Here is a 19,742-nt window from a genome sequence, read left to right as displayed (position 1 = left end):
GGCCAGGATGGCAAACAGGACCCAAGCTCATCAGTGCAGTGAAATGAAAAGGTATTTGTGTGTTTTGGTGTGAGAAAAGGACTCCCATCTGAATTATCACAGGTGGAATTTGTAAATAATGAGTTCAAGGGCTGCTGTAGTGTACTGAAGTTCTGTCTGTTCTTCTAGAGTGGAGGTTGTCACTGTATATTTGAACTGAAGAAATTGTTTTCTTCCCAGTTTCCACATGAAGAAACCATGTCCCTGTGCTTTGCCTAAGTCAGAGAACAAGAAATAAAAAACCTGAACTTCAAGACATGTCCCAGGCAGTACAGTATGTTCCTGTTCTGCTCGTAGAAATTGTTTTGCCAGACTTGCTCAACTGATACAAAACTAATCTCTTCCTGGAAAGATATTTTATTTGCATATTTTGACAATACTGAAACATAAAAGTCAAGTTGCCTATGTTCACCAAAGGGATAGAGTGAATTAGTAACTGCATAAAGTAAATAATTGGATTATTGCATCAAAAAGATTGAAAATATTTCAAACTTTAAAAAGGTTGAAGCTAAGGTCTAGAACTTTCATTACAGAAAGTATAAGGTGTTCCTAATGTGTAAGTCATAGCTTTGCTGTTCACTCTTCACAGTTTTGGGAAGGCTGATGCTCGCTGGTTTGGTTTTCTACCTGCAGAATGGCCTTGGTATTTGTTACACAGTACTACTGTGAAGAGAGACTTTTATGAGGGATTATTTTTCCAAAAAGCTTTATAAGGCACTTTGAAGTTGTAAAGTGCTTGATAAGTGCTCTATTTTTACATTAAAAAGTTATACTAATAAAAATATCACATAAAATGTAAGAATTGTCAGTTTTCCCTTTCCCCCGTGTCTGAAAGCTAAGCTCCCCTCTTCCTCTGGGAGTGCCTGAGGATGTTGATTATCAGATAGTGGTTTTGCTGTTAAAAGATTCTTTTCTGCCTGAAATGTCTTATTTTTAGTAGAAATGCGAAATCTAATTAGCCATTATTTGTGGTTTTCCATGTATGATTTCTTCTCCTAGCGTCCTGTCAGTATGGGTGCAGTAGGACTGTCCCATATGCTTCAGAACAATTCTGGTGTTTACATGGAAGCTGAAAACAGCTGACATAAATACTACACATTACATTTATTGCATAACATCCGGTAGCAGAAACCAAACCAGGAATCACCAGGAGATGTCCTCAACCCTGCAAAACTGCAGATCTGTTTGCTTTGACTACAAAATGTAGCATATCAGACATAGGCAGAGGCATGCTTGCTGGCTTGTCTATTTTCTTCCAATTTGTTTCGGGCTAAATCCTTGTGACCTCCTTCAGTTTTTAGGTGGGGAATACTTCTCCAAGAGTAGTGACAGTAGGACCTTGGGGCATAAAGATGTCTTTATGCACAGAACTGTGCATGTTCCATCTATTAAATTGTGCCAATTTGACTAAAACCCGTTGTATTTTGTGAGTGGGATGAGGGGGTGTCATCTCCTCCATGCCCCGTCCTCTCTGGAATTACTACACAAACCTATACATCAGGTTTTGTTTTCATGTGCTTTCTAACTTTGTCTTTCACAGGGGGATGAAAGCTTAAACATAGAAAAAAATCTGACTAGATAGCTAAACCTTTATCCCTGAACAGTCCCAGAAACAGGTAGAGTTGTAATGCCAGTTATGTTTATTTCCTCATTAACTCTTATTTGGAATAAAAGTGTTACCAGCATTTCAAAATGCTGCATACCATTGCAGGAAGGAGCTGCAGAGAAGAGACATAATGACTCAAGAGTCAGGGTGACAATACCGTATGCAGAAAAAATGGATAGATAGGGATGTCTGAAGAGGACATAAATAAGAAGGGACATGGCACTCATCTGTAATACCAGAAAGAGAGGGGAATTTATGCCAGAAGAAGAGAACTGTTCACAGCTTGAGCACTGGGATATTTTGTGTCCTGGTAGTAGACAGTGTTACCTCATGGGTGCCAAGAGCCTGCTAAACTGCTGGGTAAATGAAACTTAAATAATACACAAATGAAAGGAACTGCAAGTGCGCAGGAAGTACATGGGGCATCTCCAGTTGTAGTAAATAAGGTTCCTTGCCTAAGGAATGAATATAAGCCCAGCTCTGTTTCCTAGAGTTCCAGAACAGTTTCCCTGCTGGCAGAATAACCCATAACTATTTACATGGTGGTTTTGTGGTGTCTCTCTTTGAAACATCTGCCATCAAATACTGTGATACCAACTAGTTGATGGGCAGAGGATAACTTCTGAAGAACATCCCACATGGGAAATTATGCATGGCACAGAACAGACCCTGGTCCCTTCATCTGTTACATGGCATGTCTTGTGCTGGTACACAGAGCTTTTTTAATAAGGAATATGGGAATGTCATTGGTTTATAAAGTAAAAGTTCAAGAGATTTACTTCCCTGGGTGAATGATCTTCCAGATGTCAGGGTACTTGAATAAAGATATGGGAAGACAGATGCTGGGCTGTGTGAAGGGTGGAAAATTTTGAAATGGCTGAACAGTGATCATTATTCAGCATTATTGATTCAATATTTGAAGGGATTTGGAGGATTTAATGAGCAGCAGTTGTAACCATGTTCTTAAGTGCGTGTGTGAGAGGAGTCGTGGTAGGTTAGGAAAAATAATATGGTAAAAGTAATTAAACTAATTTGGATTGAGGCATCTGGACTACAAAAGGCAGGGGTTTGGGGGGCTGTTAGAAATGGATATTGTGTTAATAGAAGATTGAAAAATTACTATTCCCATTTGGAGCATTGGCTCATTCCTTCAAAAATTCATAATTAACACCCCCAAATAATAGAAAATACTCATTTTCTACGGAGAGCTGTCTAGAAATACTTTTCCATGCTCCGGGGTCCCACTTGTTCTATGTAAATGGCTGTTGTGGTATACTGTTCACTATCCATATATTGCAGGACAAAGCAGAAGAATAGTATCGGAATTTCTCTGTGTTTTGGGATATTTTTGTCAGGTTTCAGGACAAAACAATAGAGCTCTCAAAGGCTGAAATAGAGGGTCAGCAAGTGTTCACAGCTTCAGGCATCTGAATTTTTAAATTGATAGATTCTTTAAAGCTTTACTGAATCAGAATATTCAACTAAACAGGATTTTTTCTTCTCCGGTTTTTCTTTTCTCCTCCTCCTAATTGCCACATATTTTTAGTCTCTTTCTGCAGCTCTCCTTGCTTCCAATTTCCCAAAACTATCTACTGTTTTGACTTCTTCATTTCTGTGTTTCCACCACCCCAAGCAAAACCCAGACAGCCTGCATTTGCTCCTTAGAGCTGAACGAGAATTTGAGTGTCTGGGTGCGTGAGGAGTCAAAATGTGCCCACACTTCAAGCCAAAGAGTTTCTTAAACGCTTAAACTCAAGTGCTCACACAGAGACAGAAGTGTCTGAGTCAGAATGGTTGAGTGTTTGACTTCAACTCCACTGCAATCCAGTCTTGAAATGTAGATAGATAGTTAGATAGATAGGTAGAGAAATATATGCACTGTGGTTAAGTTCTTCCAGTTAACAGGCTCGTTTTGTTTCCTCCTCCTTGCCCTGCTGAGGCCCAGCTCCTCTCTGTTGGTTGCGCTGAGGATTTCAGCCATGAGTGCTCAAGCTCATCAGGCAAAGCTGGTGTGTGATACCTGACACCAGCTTCTCAGCTTGTAGCAATGGTCCTTTCTCCATCATTTGAATTCCTGGGTCTTCTGGTTTTGACAAACTCAGTAGTTAGTCTTCATGTCTGGAATGACACCAAATAAAATGTTAAGGGTTGGTATGTGAAGGACATTTTTTTTCTAGCACTTGAGCATGCACAGATAATGTAGCTGTTCAAAAGAAAAGTGGTAGTACTATTCTTTCCCTAAAAATTACATTTTCATAAAATGTTGATTAACCTTAATGAACAATCGTATCTTTCACAGTTGTCTTTACAGTGGCCTTTTTAAGGTGCATATGAGTGCATGTCTTCAGAGTAAGGCTACTTTGGCTGGTTTTTTTCCTTCTTATACTAAACGTGTGTATTTAATTGAAAAAAATAAAAGATCCTCTTAGGTTGAGCTTGTAAGAGTGATTCTCCTTCAGTGGAGTAAATACCTTGAAAGGAATGTGGTCAGTCTTGTCTCTTTCACATAGCTCCAAAAGGGCTGGGTAGGCAGGACTCACTGAGGAAGGACGCTGGAAGCAACACCGTGGGAACTCCAGCTGAGTGATCTGCACTCACATCCTTCCATCAGCTGACTTTCATTTCTTACCTGAAGCGATAAAGTTTTAATGGATGAACAAACTGTTTCTGGTATTTCTCGTGCAAACCATCTGTTTCTGCATTGGGTTCTGTTTTCTACCGAGGGAAGGAAGATCTGGAATTCTGTGTACCAAGGGGAAGGATTTCCTATCTTTAATATTATTATTAGTAATCTGGACAAGGGGATCAAGTGCACCCTCAGTAAGTTTGCAGATGACACCAAGTTGGGGAGTGTTGATCTGCTGGAGGGTAGGAAGGCTCTGCAAATGGATCTGGACAGGCTGGATCCATGGGCCTGTGGTATGATAGTCAACAAGACCAAGTGCTGAGTCCTGCACTTGAGTCACAACAAGCCCATGCAGTGCTACAGGCTGGGGGAAGAGAGGCTGGAAAGCTGCCCAACAGAAAAGGATCTAGGGATGCTGGTTGACAGCTGCTGAACATGATCCATCAGTGTGCCCAAGTGGCTGAGAAGGCCAATGACATCCTGGCCTGTATTAGCAATAGTGTGGCCAGCAGAACCAGGGCAGGGATTGTCCGCCTGTACTCAGCACCGGTGAGGCCACATCTTGAATCCTGTGTTGAATTTTGTCCTTCTCACTAAAAAAAGGCCATTGAGCTGCTGGAGTATGTCCAGAGAAGGGCAATGGAACTGGTGAAGGGTGTGGAGCAGAAGTCTTACCAGAAATGGCTGAGGGAAGTGGGGTTCTTCAGCCTGGAGAAGGAGAGGGTCAGGGGAACCATTTTGATTTCTACAAATACCTGAAAGGAAGTTGTTGCAAGGTGGGGGTTGGTCTCTTCTCCCAGGTAATAAGCAATAGGACAGAAGGAAATGGCCTCTAGTTATACCAAGGTTGTACCAAGATAGGTTTAGACTGGATATTAGGAAAAAAGTTCTTCACCCTGGTTGTCCAGTGAAGTAGTTGAGTCTCCATCCCTGAAGATGTTTAAAATCTCAGATGGTTTTAAGTAAGAATCCAGAGATTAAGAAATATCTGTGGTGTGAAAGTGTCTGTGATCAATTAAGCCAACCAAGGTAGTATATGGTGAACAAGAGAGTTTTAAAGTGTGTTGAGGGATGGGCAGGACAAGCGCTGCACTTGGAAAACATACTTATGGTGTGACGAGAGTGTTGGAATCAACCTGCCAAGTTGGATGGGGGTACTGCTATATTTTACAGTGCCCTGCACCAACTATTTGTGGCAAGAATATCTATGTAAGACAGTTTGGTGGTGAATTTGAGCACATTTGTAGCACAGTGTCATTGGCAGGAGTGTGCCTCCCACCATCTGCCATCTAGCTTGTGCCTGCCTGTCCAGCTCACAGCAGCTGCTGGATTCGAGGTGCCCAACGCTGTGGCCACCCGGTGGCAATGAGCACTGTTTGGTGCTCTGTGCTTGGTTGGGGAGTATGAAATTATCTAGGCTGAGTTGCTGCTGGTGCAACTGTTGTGGTCAGAGCCCTGATTGCTGGGTTCTCCTCGCAGCAACTGTTTCCCACCCCCATCTGACATCAAAACTGCAGCACAGCCCAGATGGTGCACAGAAGGTACCAACCCAAGGAGCTCAAATGTTGCTGACAACCTCGCTGACATGTCATGCTGATGTCTGTACAGCACTCGGTTTCCTTACAGAGGCCATTTCAGCTGGATTTTTCAGGGCTGTTTGAACTTTGTGATGATACTCTTCGAAATTTTCTTTTGAAACTGAGGGCTCTCTGCAAAGCATTTATTGACTTTTGAAGAGACACAGGGAGGGAGGTTCTGCCTACGACAAAGCAAGTGTTGCGTCACTGGTTCATGTAATTGAAATAATGTCTTGCAAGCTGCTCATGATTCATAAGAGATAATAAATAACTGAAGAATGATTGTGCCTGGCAAAGGAAACAGTCGTTGCAGAGATGCTGTTTCATTGTCCAGGTTGTGATTAGCCGGTTTCAGAAGGGGAAGTAAAATTTTAGACGCACAAAAGGAAGATAAATACGGACCTCACACAGTTTCCTTTCCTCAGTTTTGGTTTATGCTGAACTGTGGGATCAAGGTAACTGCCAAGAGCATTTCTACAGACACTGAGAGTAGGTGATAGAAGTCACAGAAAGTATAGCCTAGAAGCATGGCAAAAATGGGATTTTATAACAGTTTGCTTTATGAAAGCACAGAATCCAGTTTGGCTCTATTAACCTTGTCCTCTGACATAATACAACATCATTCTTACCCTTAAATATAAAGCAAGATGGTAGGATTTTCCAAAAATCTGCATTAGTCCAGGTCTGAGCTCACTGAAGTAAATGGGTATTTATGAACAGTGTTGTGCAAGTCCCATAGCTGAGTACATTTAAAAATTGTACACCATTCCTAGTAGCATCTTATGCAAAATTAATTTTACTGAAGTAAGTGCAGCAAGTAAAGAGGAGGTTTTGCAGATTGAGTTTTTATGTTTCATTGTGAAATTGTAGTTGATTTTTACCAGCTTACTAAGAAATGTCCCGGAGTGCTGTTTACACAAATAATCAGAAACCTTCATAAGCATTGTAGAATAGTGGAAAGTCTGTGTCAGCCCGTGGTAAATTGTGGAAATATCAGGTAATCTGGTCATCTGGGGAGAAAGTGTAGCCTGACAAGATGGGGGTTGCAAACCCATATGGTAATCATGAGAATAATTACACAGCCCTTTGTCCTGATGTTAATCCTCGCATCCCTCCTGCAAGGTAGGATCTATATTATTGCTTTAATCCTGTTGATTTTCTTAATCATGTGAATGCCAGAGGAATGATAAATCTCAAGGCCTTTTTCCTTATATTCAGCAGATCCAGTACCTCATAATTGTGTAATTTGGCCTAAAGCAACCCCTAGGCAGTGCATGTTCATGGGAAGCGTGCAGAGGGGATTGTGGGGATTAATAGCAACAAGGGGAAAGTCACAACCTGTTTTTCCCCTCCCCTCTTTCTTTCGTTTCTCCCAGGAGAAAAACCCTACAAATGTACCTGGGAAGGCTGCACCTGGAAGTTTGCTCGATCCGACGAACTGACGAGGCATTACCGCAAGCACACGGGAGTGAAGCCATTCAAGTGTGCAGACTGTGACCGCAGCTTCTCCCGCTCGGATCACTTGGCGCTCCACCGCCGCAGGCACATGCTGGTTTGAGACACGCTACCTGTTCCAGCCGAGTTTAAGAGCTGGGTCTCTTAACTACCCGCAGTGAATTCAGCAGGGCTGAATCCCCCTCTACAGTGTTAACAGACAGGGCTTTCCCTGATGTCTGTAACAAGAAATAATAACAGAAATCAAAAAAAAGCAGGAAAAGAAGTGCCACTCTTCTCCTCGCCATCTGAAGTTAACCCTGTCTGCCCCTCAGCATGGCTACCCCCTGAAAGTGTCATCACAATCACCTGGGAAATAGCAGCCGAAATGCTACAGGAATGGGCATTATTTTACATGCTGCATCCTTTGACAAGAAATGTTTATAGCTTGTATGTTTTCTCAGCTGCCAGACATTTTGTTCCTGAAAAATCACTGCTGATTGGAGGATAGATACCACGAACCGATGATGATGATGACGATGATGATGATGAGGATGATGATGAGAGCAAGACCACTAGATCTGTATTATGCCATCTTTTCCCCTTGTTTTCAGTACCATCTGGCTGATGTCAGCACTGCACCGGAGCTGTGCTACAGACAAGCTGCGTGTGAGTAGGCAAGAAGATACTGCTGGAGAGGTCCCGCTGCCAGAGCTGGAGGGTTGCTTGATCAGACTTTTGCAATAATGGTGGTGGCATTTTAATATCGTACCACAATTTGTCATTATGCCCTAGAGGACACCAGCCATTTAACCTTTTTCTTTTATCTTTTTTTTTTCCTTCTTTTCTTTCATTGTTGTTGTTGTTGTTGAAGTCTGTAAAATAAGCAAAGAGCAGCAGCATCTCTGCTGGAGTACCATATTAAGTATCTGTATTTTACCATGGACTTATTAGAGCCATTTTCTGATTTGTATAGAAAGAGCCTACCTAGAAACTACTACCCTATTTTCAATGTGCAGTTTTCTTTCATGCAGGTATCCTCTTTCCCACAACCATTATTTGAACACAAGGAAATAGTCAGATCTTTTACTGGTATCAAGATACTTGCTGGTATCAAGGTTAGTGGTATAGCCATTCATGAAATGGAATTGAATGTATCATCAAAACAAAACAGAGAAGAAACGGCTGCATCTCTTGCAGAGAAAAAGCAATAATGAATAAAATGGCTCTTGAGACAATAATTTACTCCACACCAACAGAAGTGGGGGGTATGCAGAAGCAGCATGTAAGATTTAAGCATTTAAGTTAATCTTTTTGATGGTTTCACTGACCTGCTAGGTACCACAATTAAGTACTTTTATTTCCTTTAACATAATACTTGTGTCTGGAAAGCAGGAAAGATAAAGGAAAGAGCTGATTGTTGAGGAGGTAGGGGATGAACTGTGGGTAGGACAGAGAAATATTTCTGCAGTGGTGCTCTGCAAGACATTAGATTTCTCCCTGGGAGTTAGGGAATAACAAGATTTTGCCAGCTGTCTAGTATGATATAAATGGCCCTTTATATGGGTACCAGTGGCTGCCTCTGCTGGGATTTTCAATCCAAGCCTTTTCAGATTAAATAAAAGGAAATTCTTGATCATTCCCATACAGCCCTATAATTGCAAACCAATTTGTATTAATTGAATTATGTAGGAAAGAGAGAAACTCTTAGTCATCAGTTATTCATGCAAACAGAATAGTGTTTTTCTGTTTTCTTTCCTCACGAGGATCTGCCTATTCAGCTAAATTCGACAAAGGGGAGGCTTGGCAATATTTTTTAAGTGTTGAGATTTTCATAGCTTAGAGATGAAAGATGTAAACGAAAAGGTCTTTTGCAATGCATTTAATTATGAATATTTGGTTCCAGGAATTGCACAGATTAAACTTGTGATGCCACTTGTTCGTTTTTAAATGTTTGACCGTCTCAGTATCAGATTCCTGAAGTAAACTTAGTAATGTTGGGGGGATTCTGAAATCACGGTAACCTTTAAGAAAAAATGACACAGAGTACCCATACAGATACAAAAGCAATTGCAGTTAATTGAGGATTAGTATGACTGGGATAATACTTTATAACAGCATTCACCAACCCCAGAGTTTGATTGTTTTAAATATCCTTAATATTCCCCAGAATGGATAGTTTATCAGCTTTCTGAAAGAACTTACTACTGCTAAAGCTCAGGCTTCCCACTGCGGAGTGGTCAGCAGAGAAACTCAACACAAATTATTCACAGTCATTCTGGGAAAAATGCCTCTATCAGTTCCCACTGACCATGTCAGTGAGCTACTTCCACCAAATTCAACAACATTCTATAATCCATCTCCCAATCAGGGACAGGTCAGGGCTTCTGGATAGACCATGAGGCATTGCAGGGCAGCAGAATTGTGTCTTTACCAGCAGCATTACTGCTGTTGATTTAAAAAACTGGTTGTCAAAGTATTGTGTGTGAGGTGCTTCATGGATTATGTCTGAGGTCTGTTTTTTGTGTACTTCCATATCATGCCCTTAAATGCATCTGTCATTGTTGGCATTTAGGGAAAGAAGTCAGGTCAGGTAGAACTCCATTGATAAAATTTTTTTCCTGACCAAGAATATTTTACCAACTAATTATTTGAATAGCAGTAATTCCGTTGAAGAACCAATGGCATACAGAATTCCTTTGGGGATCTGTGATTTTTTTCTCTCATAGAAAATTAAGTTTATTTGAGCAGAAGCTCTTAATGGACATTCTGTTAGCATACAGGAGGATGTGATGTTACTCTTGAAGGCAGGGTGCAACTGGGAGTGATCAGTGTTCCTCTTCAGGCTTCCCCTGTAGTCAATGAAGACAGAAAAAGTACAGGAGAAATGGAGAGAGGCCTTAAATTTTACCATTCAGCTTTGAAATGCCCTGTGGAGGAACATAGGTATGACAGACTCTGGAGAGGCTCGTCTCCAAGGCTGAGGTTGGTTTGTGTGAATTCCTGGTTTTTCAGCTGGTTGCCTGTTACTTTATGCATTGGAAACACTGCAACAGAAAGGGGGTCTGGTTTTATTAAAAAAAAACCCAAAGGGATAGAGGGTTAAAGCAGCACTCATGCCAAGGGACACAGGCATGGAGTGTGGCAATGGTAGGAGAATGAAGCCGAAAGGTAAAGGAGCGTGTGCTACATTTTTTCACAGGCAGGAAGTACATCCTCAACCTTTCCAGCACATGTGCAAGGGCTCATCATGCTGCTGTTACCTGTAGACTTGCACAACCAGCAGTAATCCACCACTGGGTTTCAAGTACCCAGTATGGTTCTTGACGAGGTTCTCGTTCATACCAGCACCTGCAGGCTTTGATCCCAGTTACTCCATGAGGTCATTTTCTGGTTTTTGTCCTCTTCAGAAGTATTTTAAGAGAAGTTACTTGGTGGGATGGGGGTTTTTGAATGTGGAGCTGATTTTCCCCAGATCCTCAGTGTGTCCTTGCCTTCCCTGGCTGTGATTCAGACCTGCCAAATTTCTGTGCTTGTGCAAAGACCACGGGCAATTGCTCCAGGGTAGTTTCCTCAAAAATCCTGGTACCCCACCACAGGTCTGTGACATTTCCTGGCTGTGGCGAAGGCTTACATCATGTGTAGCATGTGGCAATACCAGATCTCATCCTGACACGATGCAGTAGGTCCATCTTAACTGAACAGTGGGGAGACACAAACAGTCTTTCAGAAAGACAGAGATTCAGGCCACCATGCTGTGACATTGTCCATTACAGCTTGCAAGGAAATTATGCCATGAAGTGTCAGATTTCATATGTTTTCAAAAGTTCTAAGTGGATTTGTCAGGAAATCTCAGTAGCCAGCATTTTAGGAAAATGTAATGAGCAAACAGCTCTGATACAGAACTTTTAAAATTTTTAATTGTCATTATTTTTTGAGCACCCCTTATATTCAGCACTGTTAAATTGGCTCATTGCAACAGCAGTTTTTACTTGGGGATGAAGATGCAGTATTCCTTATTCTCTCTCATGCTTACATAATTAATTAAATAGATTTAGATTGACTTGTATATGTGATTATTTGCTGGAATAATGTATAACAAAATTAACAGTGTTGAAAATTACATCAGTGATGTTGATGTTTGGCTAAACTTGCAGTGCAGAGCATGGACAAATAGCTGGACAGCCTTTCTCCCCTTTAATAATGGGAATAACAGCGATCATCAGTCTCGTTTTCCATTAGCCACACTGAAAATGTATTCTAGTTGCCATTTATAAATTTATCTTCTGATAATAAATGCTGTTTAATGTAAGAAAATCTCTTTCTCCTTTATTGAAGGTGGGTACCTCAAAATCAAAGTATGACTAATAATATCCCACTTACTTTTAGTTTGAATTTGGGTTTGGAAAGATCATTTTATGAAACTGCATTTTCCACAGCAGACGAGTCTTAAGATCGTTCAGTAAATCCATGCTACTCCCCCATGCTCATCCTTTACACTCATGTATATAAACCCCAGCACTTCCCAAGCCCCTGCAGTGTCTCTACCCATGTTCAGGTAATAAACAAGTTTATTTAAAATGAAAATTTAGGAAAAAAAAACCAGAAAAGGAAGAATTTTAAATAAATACTGTTATAGAAAATACCACCTTAAGAAACCAGCTCATGTTATTGTGTTACGCCTTTGCCTGTGATACATGACTGGAGAAGTGCACAAAGAAATTGTTGTATTTTCACAGTTTTGCTATAGCGTAGCAGTTGCTGTGTAATGTAGGCTTATGAAGTCATGCCCATTGGAACCTTGAAAAGGCTTCAATTCCCCACAATACACCAGTTTTTGGCATAAAAATGTAACTAAGGATACTGCATCTTTAGAAATCAAAGTAACTTGAAAATATTTTACTATACTTGTAACAGTTAAAATATCATGTAATAGATGTGATAATGGAAAAGTAGTTTCAAACTCACAGTTTTACATGGGGTGTTAAATAGATTAAATGAAGTACATTTTTAAACAATCCTTACCTTCATTTTTTGTCAGGAAGCCTGTTAAGATAATGCCTTGCAAAGCTGAAACACAAAACACAAGAAGTAAATTGTTCTGTTTTATCAGAGCGTGTTTTCTCTGCAAAATGGAGTGGCCACTTCTTTGCTGTTTTGCAGATGATGTGTGATATAGCAAAGTTATACTGAGGAGTCCTTCAGTGTCAAGTAAGTCAACGCTCAATGTCTTTGACTGAATAAAGGAAGAAAACACTTAAAATGAAAACCATATGAAAGGTTTGGCGTTTTGTGATTTTTTTTTCCTTCTGGCATTTAACAATGAACTGCAGATACAGGAATGGCAAACACTCATATGATTTTATTTCTTCTTGTATTTCCCTGACTACAGTACATCTTGATTAAAGGTTGCAGAGCTGAAATAGGCAGCTGCTTTTTGCTGATTCCAGGGGAGTTTAGTCTTCTAGATGCAGTAACATGTCAAGAATATGCATTGTAGCAGAACAGTTCTGACATTTAAAATACACAAACACTTCAGTGAGATAGGCTAAAATCTTTTTCAAAGGTGAAACAGAAACTGAAAGTGCCTGTAATTAGAACTGATGGGATGTTCCTATACTTTTACACAGCAATAACTTAATGGGATTCTGTTAACAATAAGGTGAAAATGAAATTTTACTTGGAGAACAATAATGCAGCACAGAAACAAACACAAAAGTGCCATTTGTATGTTCACATGTTGAGATACTGTGTTAGAGGTTTTAGTTATTTTCTCAGATAACATCTGTCATATATTTGTAAAAAGAAAATAAATCTTAGTTTACAAATGACTTGTAGCTGTACCGATTCTCAGTAGGTGTGATTGGAGGTTGTTGTCAAAGCAGTGTTTTAGTGGATTTCTTCCTAATTTATGTTGGATATGCCTGTGTATCCAGGGTATTCTCTAGTGAAGCAATCCAAAAACCAGCAATAAGCCCAATGGAGCTTTTTTAGGGAATACGATAGAACAGGGATTCTCTTGAAAAATCCTCTGCTTTGAACTCTGGAAACACAAGAGTTCACCTTATGTCTCCCTTCTCTTCATCATGTAATGCTCATAGTATTTAATACCATCTTGGTTGACTTCATGAGTGGACAAAATATATCACTTCTCTTTCTTTTGGGGACAAATGAGTGAAAAATTGGGGACTGTCAGTCTAGAGACTATTTGAATAGCAAACAAGAAGTCAGTATTCCTAAAATGAAGTATGGAGATTTTTATATTGAGTGGCCTAAACATTTGCATCAGTAGACTAATTGATCTTACCAGAAAATGGCCATCTCTGACTCTTGCACTCTTATTTTTTCTCAATTTTTTTTTGGTAAATATTAACTACTGCTAATGGATTCCTAAAATAGCAGTGTAATGCCAGCCCTCATGCTTCTTCTGTTTTTAAAAATTAATTTATTGGAAATCAAAATGTAACTGGTTGTCTTAATGCCTTTGCCAAGGAACATTGCTTTCCATCCTTTGAATCTGTACCTGTCATTTATCCAGGCAAAATTTTGTATTTCAAAAATTCTGCATTTTGTCTATACTTCTGCTACCATCAGTGGGTTGCTGCTGAAGTCTCACTGAGGCTCATACACAGATGAAAGTGCAGGTGCAAAAACAAAATCTCCCCCAAAAAAGCGGAGGTGGGACGCACATGTAAAAATTACATATTCATGCAGATGAGTTAATTATGTGACAAGGCTGCTTGTTCAGTAACAAATTTAAATGTTAACCACTGGCAGAAATAATCCCATCAGAACATACATATAGTTAATCTGTTGTCCTGAGTTTAGCTCCAGATATTAAGCACATAAAAGAATACAACTCATGCTGGGGATTTTGGGAGAGCACCAGGGAATGTGTTACCAGAAGGACAAAGGAACCATTTGTTTCTTAGCCAGTACCTGAGCCGTTCTTGGAGAGGAACATTTGGTTCTTTGGTCTGGAGCAACAACACTACGAGGGGGCGCCCTTAGAAATCTGCCATGTTGGAAGGTTTGGCTGATTCCAGCCCTGTGTGTTTTAGTTCTTCTGTAGGAAAAGGCACCTTGTCTTCACCATCCCAAAATGAGCCAGTTTTTTTACCTTCATTCTGAAAAGCAAGTTCTGAGTTAGGGTTCTTTTTTTTCTTTTTTTCTTTTTTTTTTTGGGTGGGGGGGAGGGGTTAGTCTGTTTCGTTTTGTTTTGACTTTTTTGGGTTTTTTTGTTTTATTTGTTTGGGTTTTTTGCTTTGGCAGCGTTATTCTATAGCAGCTCATTCTCACTGACTTTACATTATGAAATAAAATCATTTGCCCTTGTAGTAATTTTTACATTATTCAACACAGAGTTCTTCAATCCTCCAGAGGAGCAAAGCTGGGCATGTGAATTTTAGCTATTACAAAAATAAGGATAAAAAAAATGAATTGAATGAATGGCCTGCAACATCTTTCCCAATTCAGAGTCAGAAGTTTCAGTGAGCCAAGGTGCTCTCAGTTACAAAAGAAGAGGTGGTTCACACATTGACTTGCTCTGTGCTGTGACCTCAGCATTTAAAAAGCAGTAATTCAGTGTCTGGCATGGTGATGGATTTGATGGATTGTCTTAAGCATGAACCATGAAATACATAAATAGGTTCAGATACCGCTTTTCTCCCTCTCCCTTTCTAGGCCTTTCTAGATGTAAAAGAGCTTTGGAAAGACAACTTGAGCCAAATCTTCATGGCTGAACTAATACTTTTCACAATTCAGAGTTCACGTTGTCATTTCTGGTTTCAGATTTTTTCACTGCTGCATTTCCATCTTAAACCTGCATGGTTTCTTTCCTGATTGTCCTATACATGGCTTCCTTGGTAATGTAAGTTCTTCTCTGAACACCTACACAATATTCTCTCTTGACCTTTTGTCTGTTCTTACAAAGTTGTGTTTCCCATTTGCACATTTGTAGAATATACACAGAGATAGTAATGAATTACTTAAGTTTCATGCACCATCAGTCTTAAGACCTTCAACCCACACACAGACACATGCATGCATACACATCAAGGGAAAGAGAGATTTGGACACTGCTGTCAACATGTGGGGTCAAAAATACCATTAAATCAGAAAGTTCTTTCAGCTGTGTTTAGTAAGAAACAACAATACTGAAAAATACCATTCTTGGCCAAGTTACTTATGGAAGAAGCAAATTCCCCTATGGTGTTATTTGAATGAAAACCTAAGGATGGGATTGTATTTGGCCCCAAATTGTTCCTTCTAATCAGGTCATTACTGTTGTATGTACCAATGAGTGTTAATTTGATCCTCCTGTGTAAAAATACAAAAACATCCCGTAGGTTACCAAGCGATTCATTTGAGACTGAAGCTTCACAGCAATGGAATTAGTATGTACAGCACCTCAGTCTTTTTCCTAGATAAGATGCAAAAGGAGGGCCATTATCAGTAACCCCATAGAGATAGTAGTGTCAATAGAGCTCCTACATTTAAAAGGAATAAAAATACCAGTGCTAGCAGGCAAACATATTAGTTTTTTAGTCTTTCTTTTGCCTTCTTTTCAGAAGCTTTTAAATACAAAAATTACTTTTCTTCAAAAATTAAACTTCTGAAGATCTAATTTCCCAATAGTTTCCTCTGCATTTATATACTATGTAGTGTTTAGGCAATGCCTATGTTATAAGTTTATTAATATTATGTAAGTGTTGTTCTTGTATTTATGTATAGTGTATGTATTGTAAATATACTCAGAGCTTTTTTTCCTCTTACTGTAAAAAGGTGATTTTTGCCCTATGATAATGTAAAGGGAGTCCCCTAATGAAATTCTGTCAGAGGATGATTATTCCACTCTATTCTCAAAGATTTAAATGAACAAGTGTTATCGTTTTAAATGGTGTCTCAGACATATTTTGTTGGTGCATTGCTTTTCTGTATTCAACTTTCCTATGAATTGAGCTGTGAATTGAAATAGAGTTTAAACCTTTAAATGTATGCATTTGTACAATTATCTGAATGGAGGCATGAAGGTTAAATAAAGCATTTTGTATGGAACAAACCCCCTAATTACTACTGTGGATGACTCAAACCTTCTGGAATACCAAGTTACTAACTTTTTAAAATTAAACCTTTGTTTTCTATAAACATATAGTGATTTTTTGATGGAATGTTTGCTTAAGAAGTGGATTTTACTTGCTTTTCTGATTTTTTAAAAGCCATCACAGAGAGTAGACATTCTTTCTCCTTTCACAGAATTTGTGCATTTGTGGCAAAGCTGGAACAACTAAAATAGCGCTCAGCAGTACAAACAAAAAAAATGTCCTGGGATTATATAAAAATATTTTGTGTTAGTATGTAATCTGAGTTCCCCAAGTACTTTGGAAGGGAACTCTTTGCCTCTGCCCCTCTCCGTTCCGTGTGTGTGGGGAGGCTGGTGCAGTTGATGTGCAGCGTCTGTAAGGTACCGCTGTGGCCGAGAGAGGGTTTGTTCACTGTGTGCCCTTGCAATGAAGGAACAGCTGCTGGAGGAGGGCAGTGGCACACTGGAAATAGCAAGTTCATACCTGGTTAAAGAGAGTTGGTATTTGCAATTGCTCCTAGGGACACTCTTAGGCCTGTGGGCTTCTCCCTTGTGTCTGACCATTCCATAAAAAAGCTTCCTTTACGTTTGAGCCAGCCTAGGACAACTGGATGTAAAGTCAGAGGCTTGGAGATGCACTTCACCTTTACTGGTGAAATTTCCCCTTAAAATTAATTTTTCCCTTCCCTTGAATTTCCATTCACTTACTTTTAACCAATATGTTCATTTATCTAGTAAAAGCTGTAGTGTTACACAGTTACAGTCAGAGAAACGAGTAAACAAAGTGATTTGGAGACCTTTGAGCATTATGAAGAGATGTTTCTCAACCAAAGCTGTGCTAAAACAGATCTTCCATCTCTCAAACCGCTGATGAATTTAAAAATCAGATAGTCACACTGGCCCTTCCAAAGCACTTCTGCTTTCCACACAATAAGCTGTTTGTTCTTCCTCAGTGTGTGTTTAATTTCATTTTTTCTCCCAACAGTGCCATAAGTATAAAATGCATCACTGCCTGTTTAGTCTGACCTCCTCAGTGAACGCCCACACCATCCTCTGCCCTGACCCATGCTCGGTTCCTGAAAAGTTATTTCTTCCACTTGCACAAACAACTGCTCAATTGTCATCTAATCCCTTCCCCCTTTTTTCCCCCTTTGTTATTGAACAGTCCACTTGGAATGAAAAGTTGGCACGTTGTGTTAAGTACATCTTATGGGGCATGTCTGGCTCTCCATGAGCATGACAAGGAGTGGCCTCTGGTAACCACCTTCAACTTCTCACATTGAGTTACTAGATCAGATAAGCCCAGTTCCCTCTCTACGTGCAGAAAATAATCACATCGGTATCATCCTTGAACGCAGGGAGATTGCCCGCCTCCCAGACAGAGTTCTGGCAGTGCAGACTTTCACCCGTGGATTTACAGTACACGTCCTCGTGTCCAGCCTCTAACAGGAAAGCTCCTCTCTGAGAGGTCTGTCTGAAAGATCTGCTCGCTGCACTGTGACCCAGTGGCATGAGATTTTGGTTGGGAGTTGAAAGAGCAAGGCCAGGGGAAACACATGTTGGTGATCACCAAGTATTTATCCTTTCCAAAGTGATGCCAGCGCCATGGTCCAGGCTGCCACAGATGTAATCGGTCTCTTCAGCAGTGTCTGTGGTGCACACTGGAAATCTGTCCCTAAACAACCCTCCCATCCTTGCAAACCAGGCAAAGTTAAACCCTTTAAATAGACAGATTCAAAGGCAATTGACTGAAGCTGAAGTGACTCATTAGTTAAGCCAAAAATGCCAGAATCACAGATTGGTTTGGGTTGGCAGTGACCTCTGGAGGTCAAGTGATCCAGTCCCCTGCTCAAACAGGGACACCAAGGGCCAGTTGCCAGGATTGTGTCCAGATGGCTTTTGAGAATCTGCAAGGATGAAGACTCCACAGCCTTGCTAGGCAGCCTGTGCCAGGGGTCAGCCCCCCTCACAGTGAGAAAGTGTTTCCTGATACTCAAAATAGCACCTGACCATTTGGAGTCCCTGCCTGTCACTGTGGCCATTAGGCAGAACAGGCTCTCTGGTTCAGGTTTTTTACCCAGTCCGTAACTGGCTACGGTATTTTCGGTGAGAGGCCCCAAATAGCAGCAGTAGCCATACCCTTCCTGTGGAAGCGTACTCACAAAGGCATTTACTGCCTCACATATTTGTCTTACCAAAAATATATAGCCCATAATAACTAGACCTGCCCCTTACAAAGGAATGAATAACCAGATTTAGCCAGCAAGCTGAAACATGTCAATATATTTTATCCTTTATGTTTTCATTTGTATCTTTGCACAACCTTGCTCACAGGTGCACTGTGCCCTTTCCTGGTTATCTTTCTCATTTGCTGGGGATATTGATCTATAAAACCTCCTTGTAAAATATTTCAAATAAATTCTTTGTTTTTTCTGGGGTGACTTCTCTACACCTGTATTTTTGGGCCTATGCAGAATATTAACAGACAGAAACTAACAATAAAGTCCAGAAACTACTGCAAAAGCAAACAGTGAAACCAAGACGCTTGCAAAGCGCTATAAATCTCTGCTGAGCTCGGGTTGCTGTTTAATCTTTATATACAGGTACGTCTCAAGGTTATCTGCTCCTGAGGGGTTCTCTGGAGGCTTTTGTGATTTGTCATCTGCTCAGCTTATCAGTCGCAGGTATTTCCCCTTGTAACATTTATTATGGGCTCCCCTCTGTGTTTCTTAGAAATGCAATGCCCTGAAGAGGCTCTGGCATGCAGTTTGTAAGGAGTTATTAAATCTCCCTCTCCCGTGATCAAGTGGATCGTAAATGTGGCACATGCAGCATAGCATGTGTGGCAGCACCAGTGGCTGAACACCCTCACTGGGACTGGATGGAAACAAGGAAGCCTGCAGCTCTGGAAAGGAGTTTTCTGTCTCCATCCAGCAGTCTCTGGCTGGAAAAGCACAGTTAAATACATTCACTGAATATGTCATGTATGTAGAAGAGAATCTACTGCAAATACCTTAAATAAAATAACCATTGTGGCAGCTTAGCTAAGACACTGTGTCTGATTTTGAGGTGGAAAAAGTCAGTCTTTTCCACCTGGATGATCATGGCCATCCTGCTGTGCCATTCCATTTCAGCAGAGGCAAATCCAGCCCTGGCTGCTGCAACCACGTGTCACCATTTCTGAGGAGCTGGCAGACTTGGGAGAGGAACAGCAAAATTGCTTCATCACCAAGATGACACGGAGCCTCTCTGCGCGTGGCTGAGGCTGGCACAGCAGAGGATTTCCTGGGAAATGGCTTCCTCTCCTATGTCCACAGCCTCATGGCAATGTGCTGCTGAAAGAGAGGGCTGGCTGCTGTGGGAAGCAGGATGCAACTG

The 19,742-nt window shown here is 40.6% G+C and overlaps 1 protein-coding gene across 3 annotated transcripts in view; it reads left to right on the top strand.

Moving 5' to 3' along the window:
* KLF12 (KLF transcription factor 12) overlaps positions 1–14,427 on the top strand; it is a 234,776-nt gene extending 220,349 nt beyond the window's left edge. For all 3 annotated transcript variants that reach the window (XM_082278417.1, XM_082278416.1, XM_082278415.1), the window contains one exon: positions 7,225–14,427. In XM_082278417.1, coding sequence (XP_082134543.1) covers positions 7,225–7,406 — 182 coding nt within the window. In that variant the 3' untranslated portion in view covers positions 7,407–14,427. The remainder of the gene's footprint in view (positions 1–7,224) is intronic.
* Positions 14,428–19,742: the final 5,315 nt, after the last annotated feature.

Source organism: Coloeus monedula (assembly GCF_965178545.1).
Source record: "Coloeus monedula genome assembly, chromosome: 3".
NCBI classification, from domain to species: Eukaryota; Metazoa; Chordata; class Aves; order Passeriformes; family Corvidae; genus Coloeus; species Coloeus monedula.
This window is presented reverse-complemented; position numbering and strand designations above follow the sequence as displayed.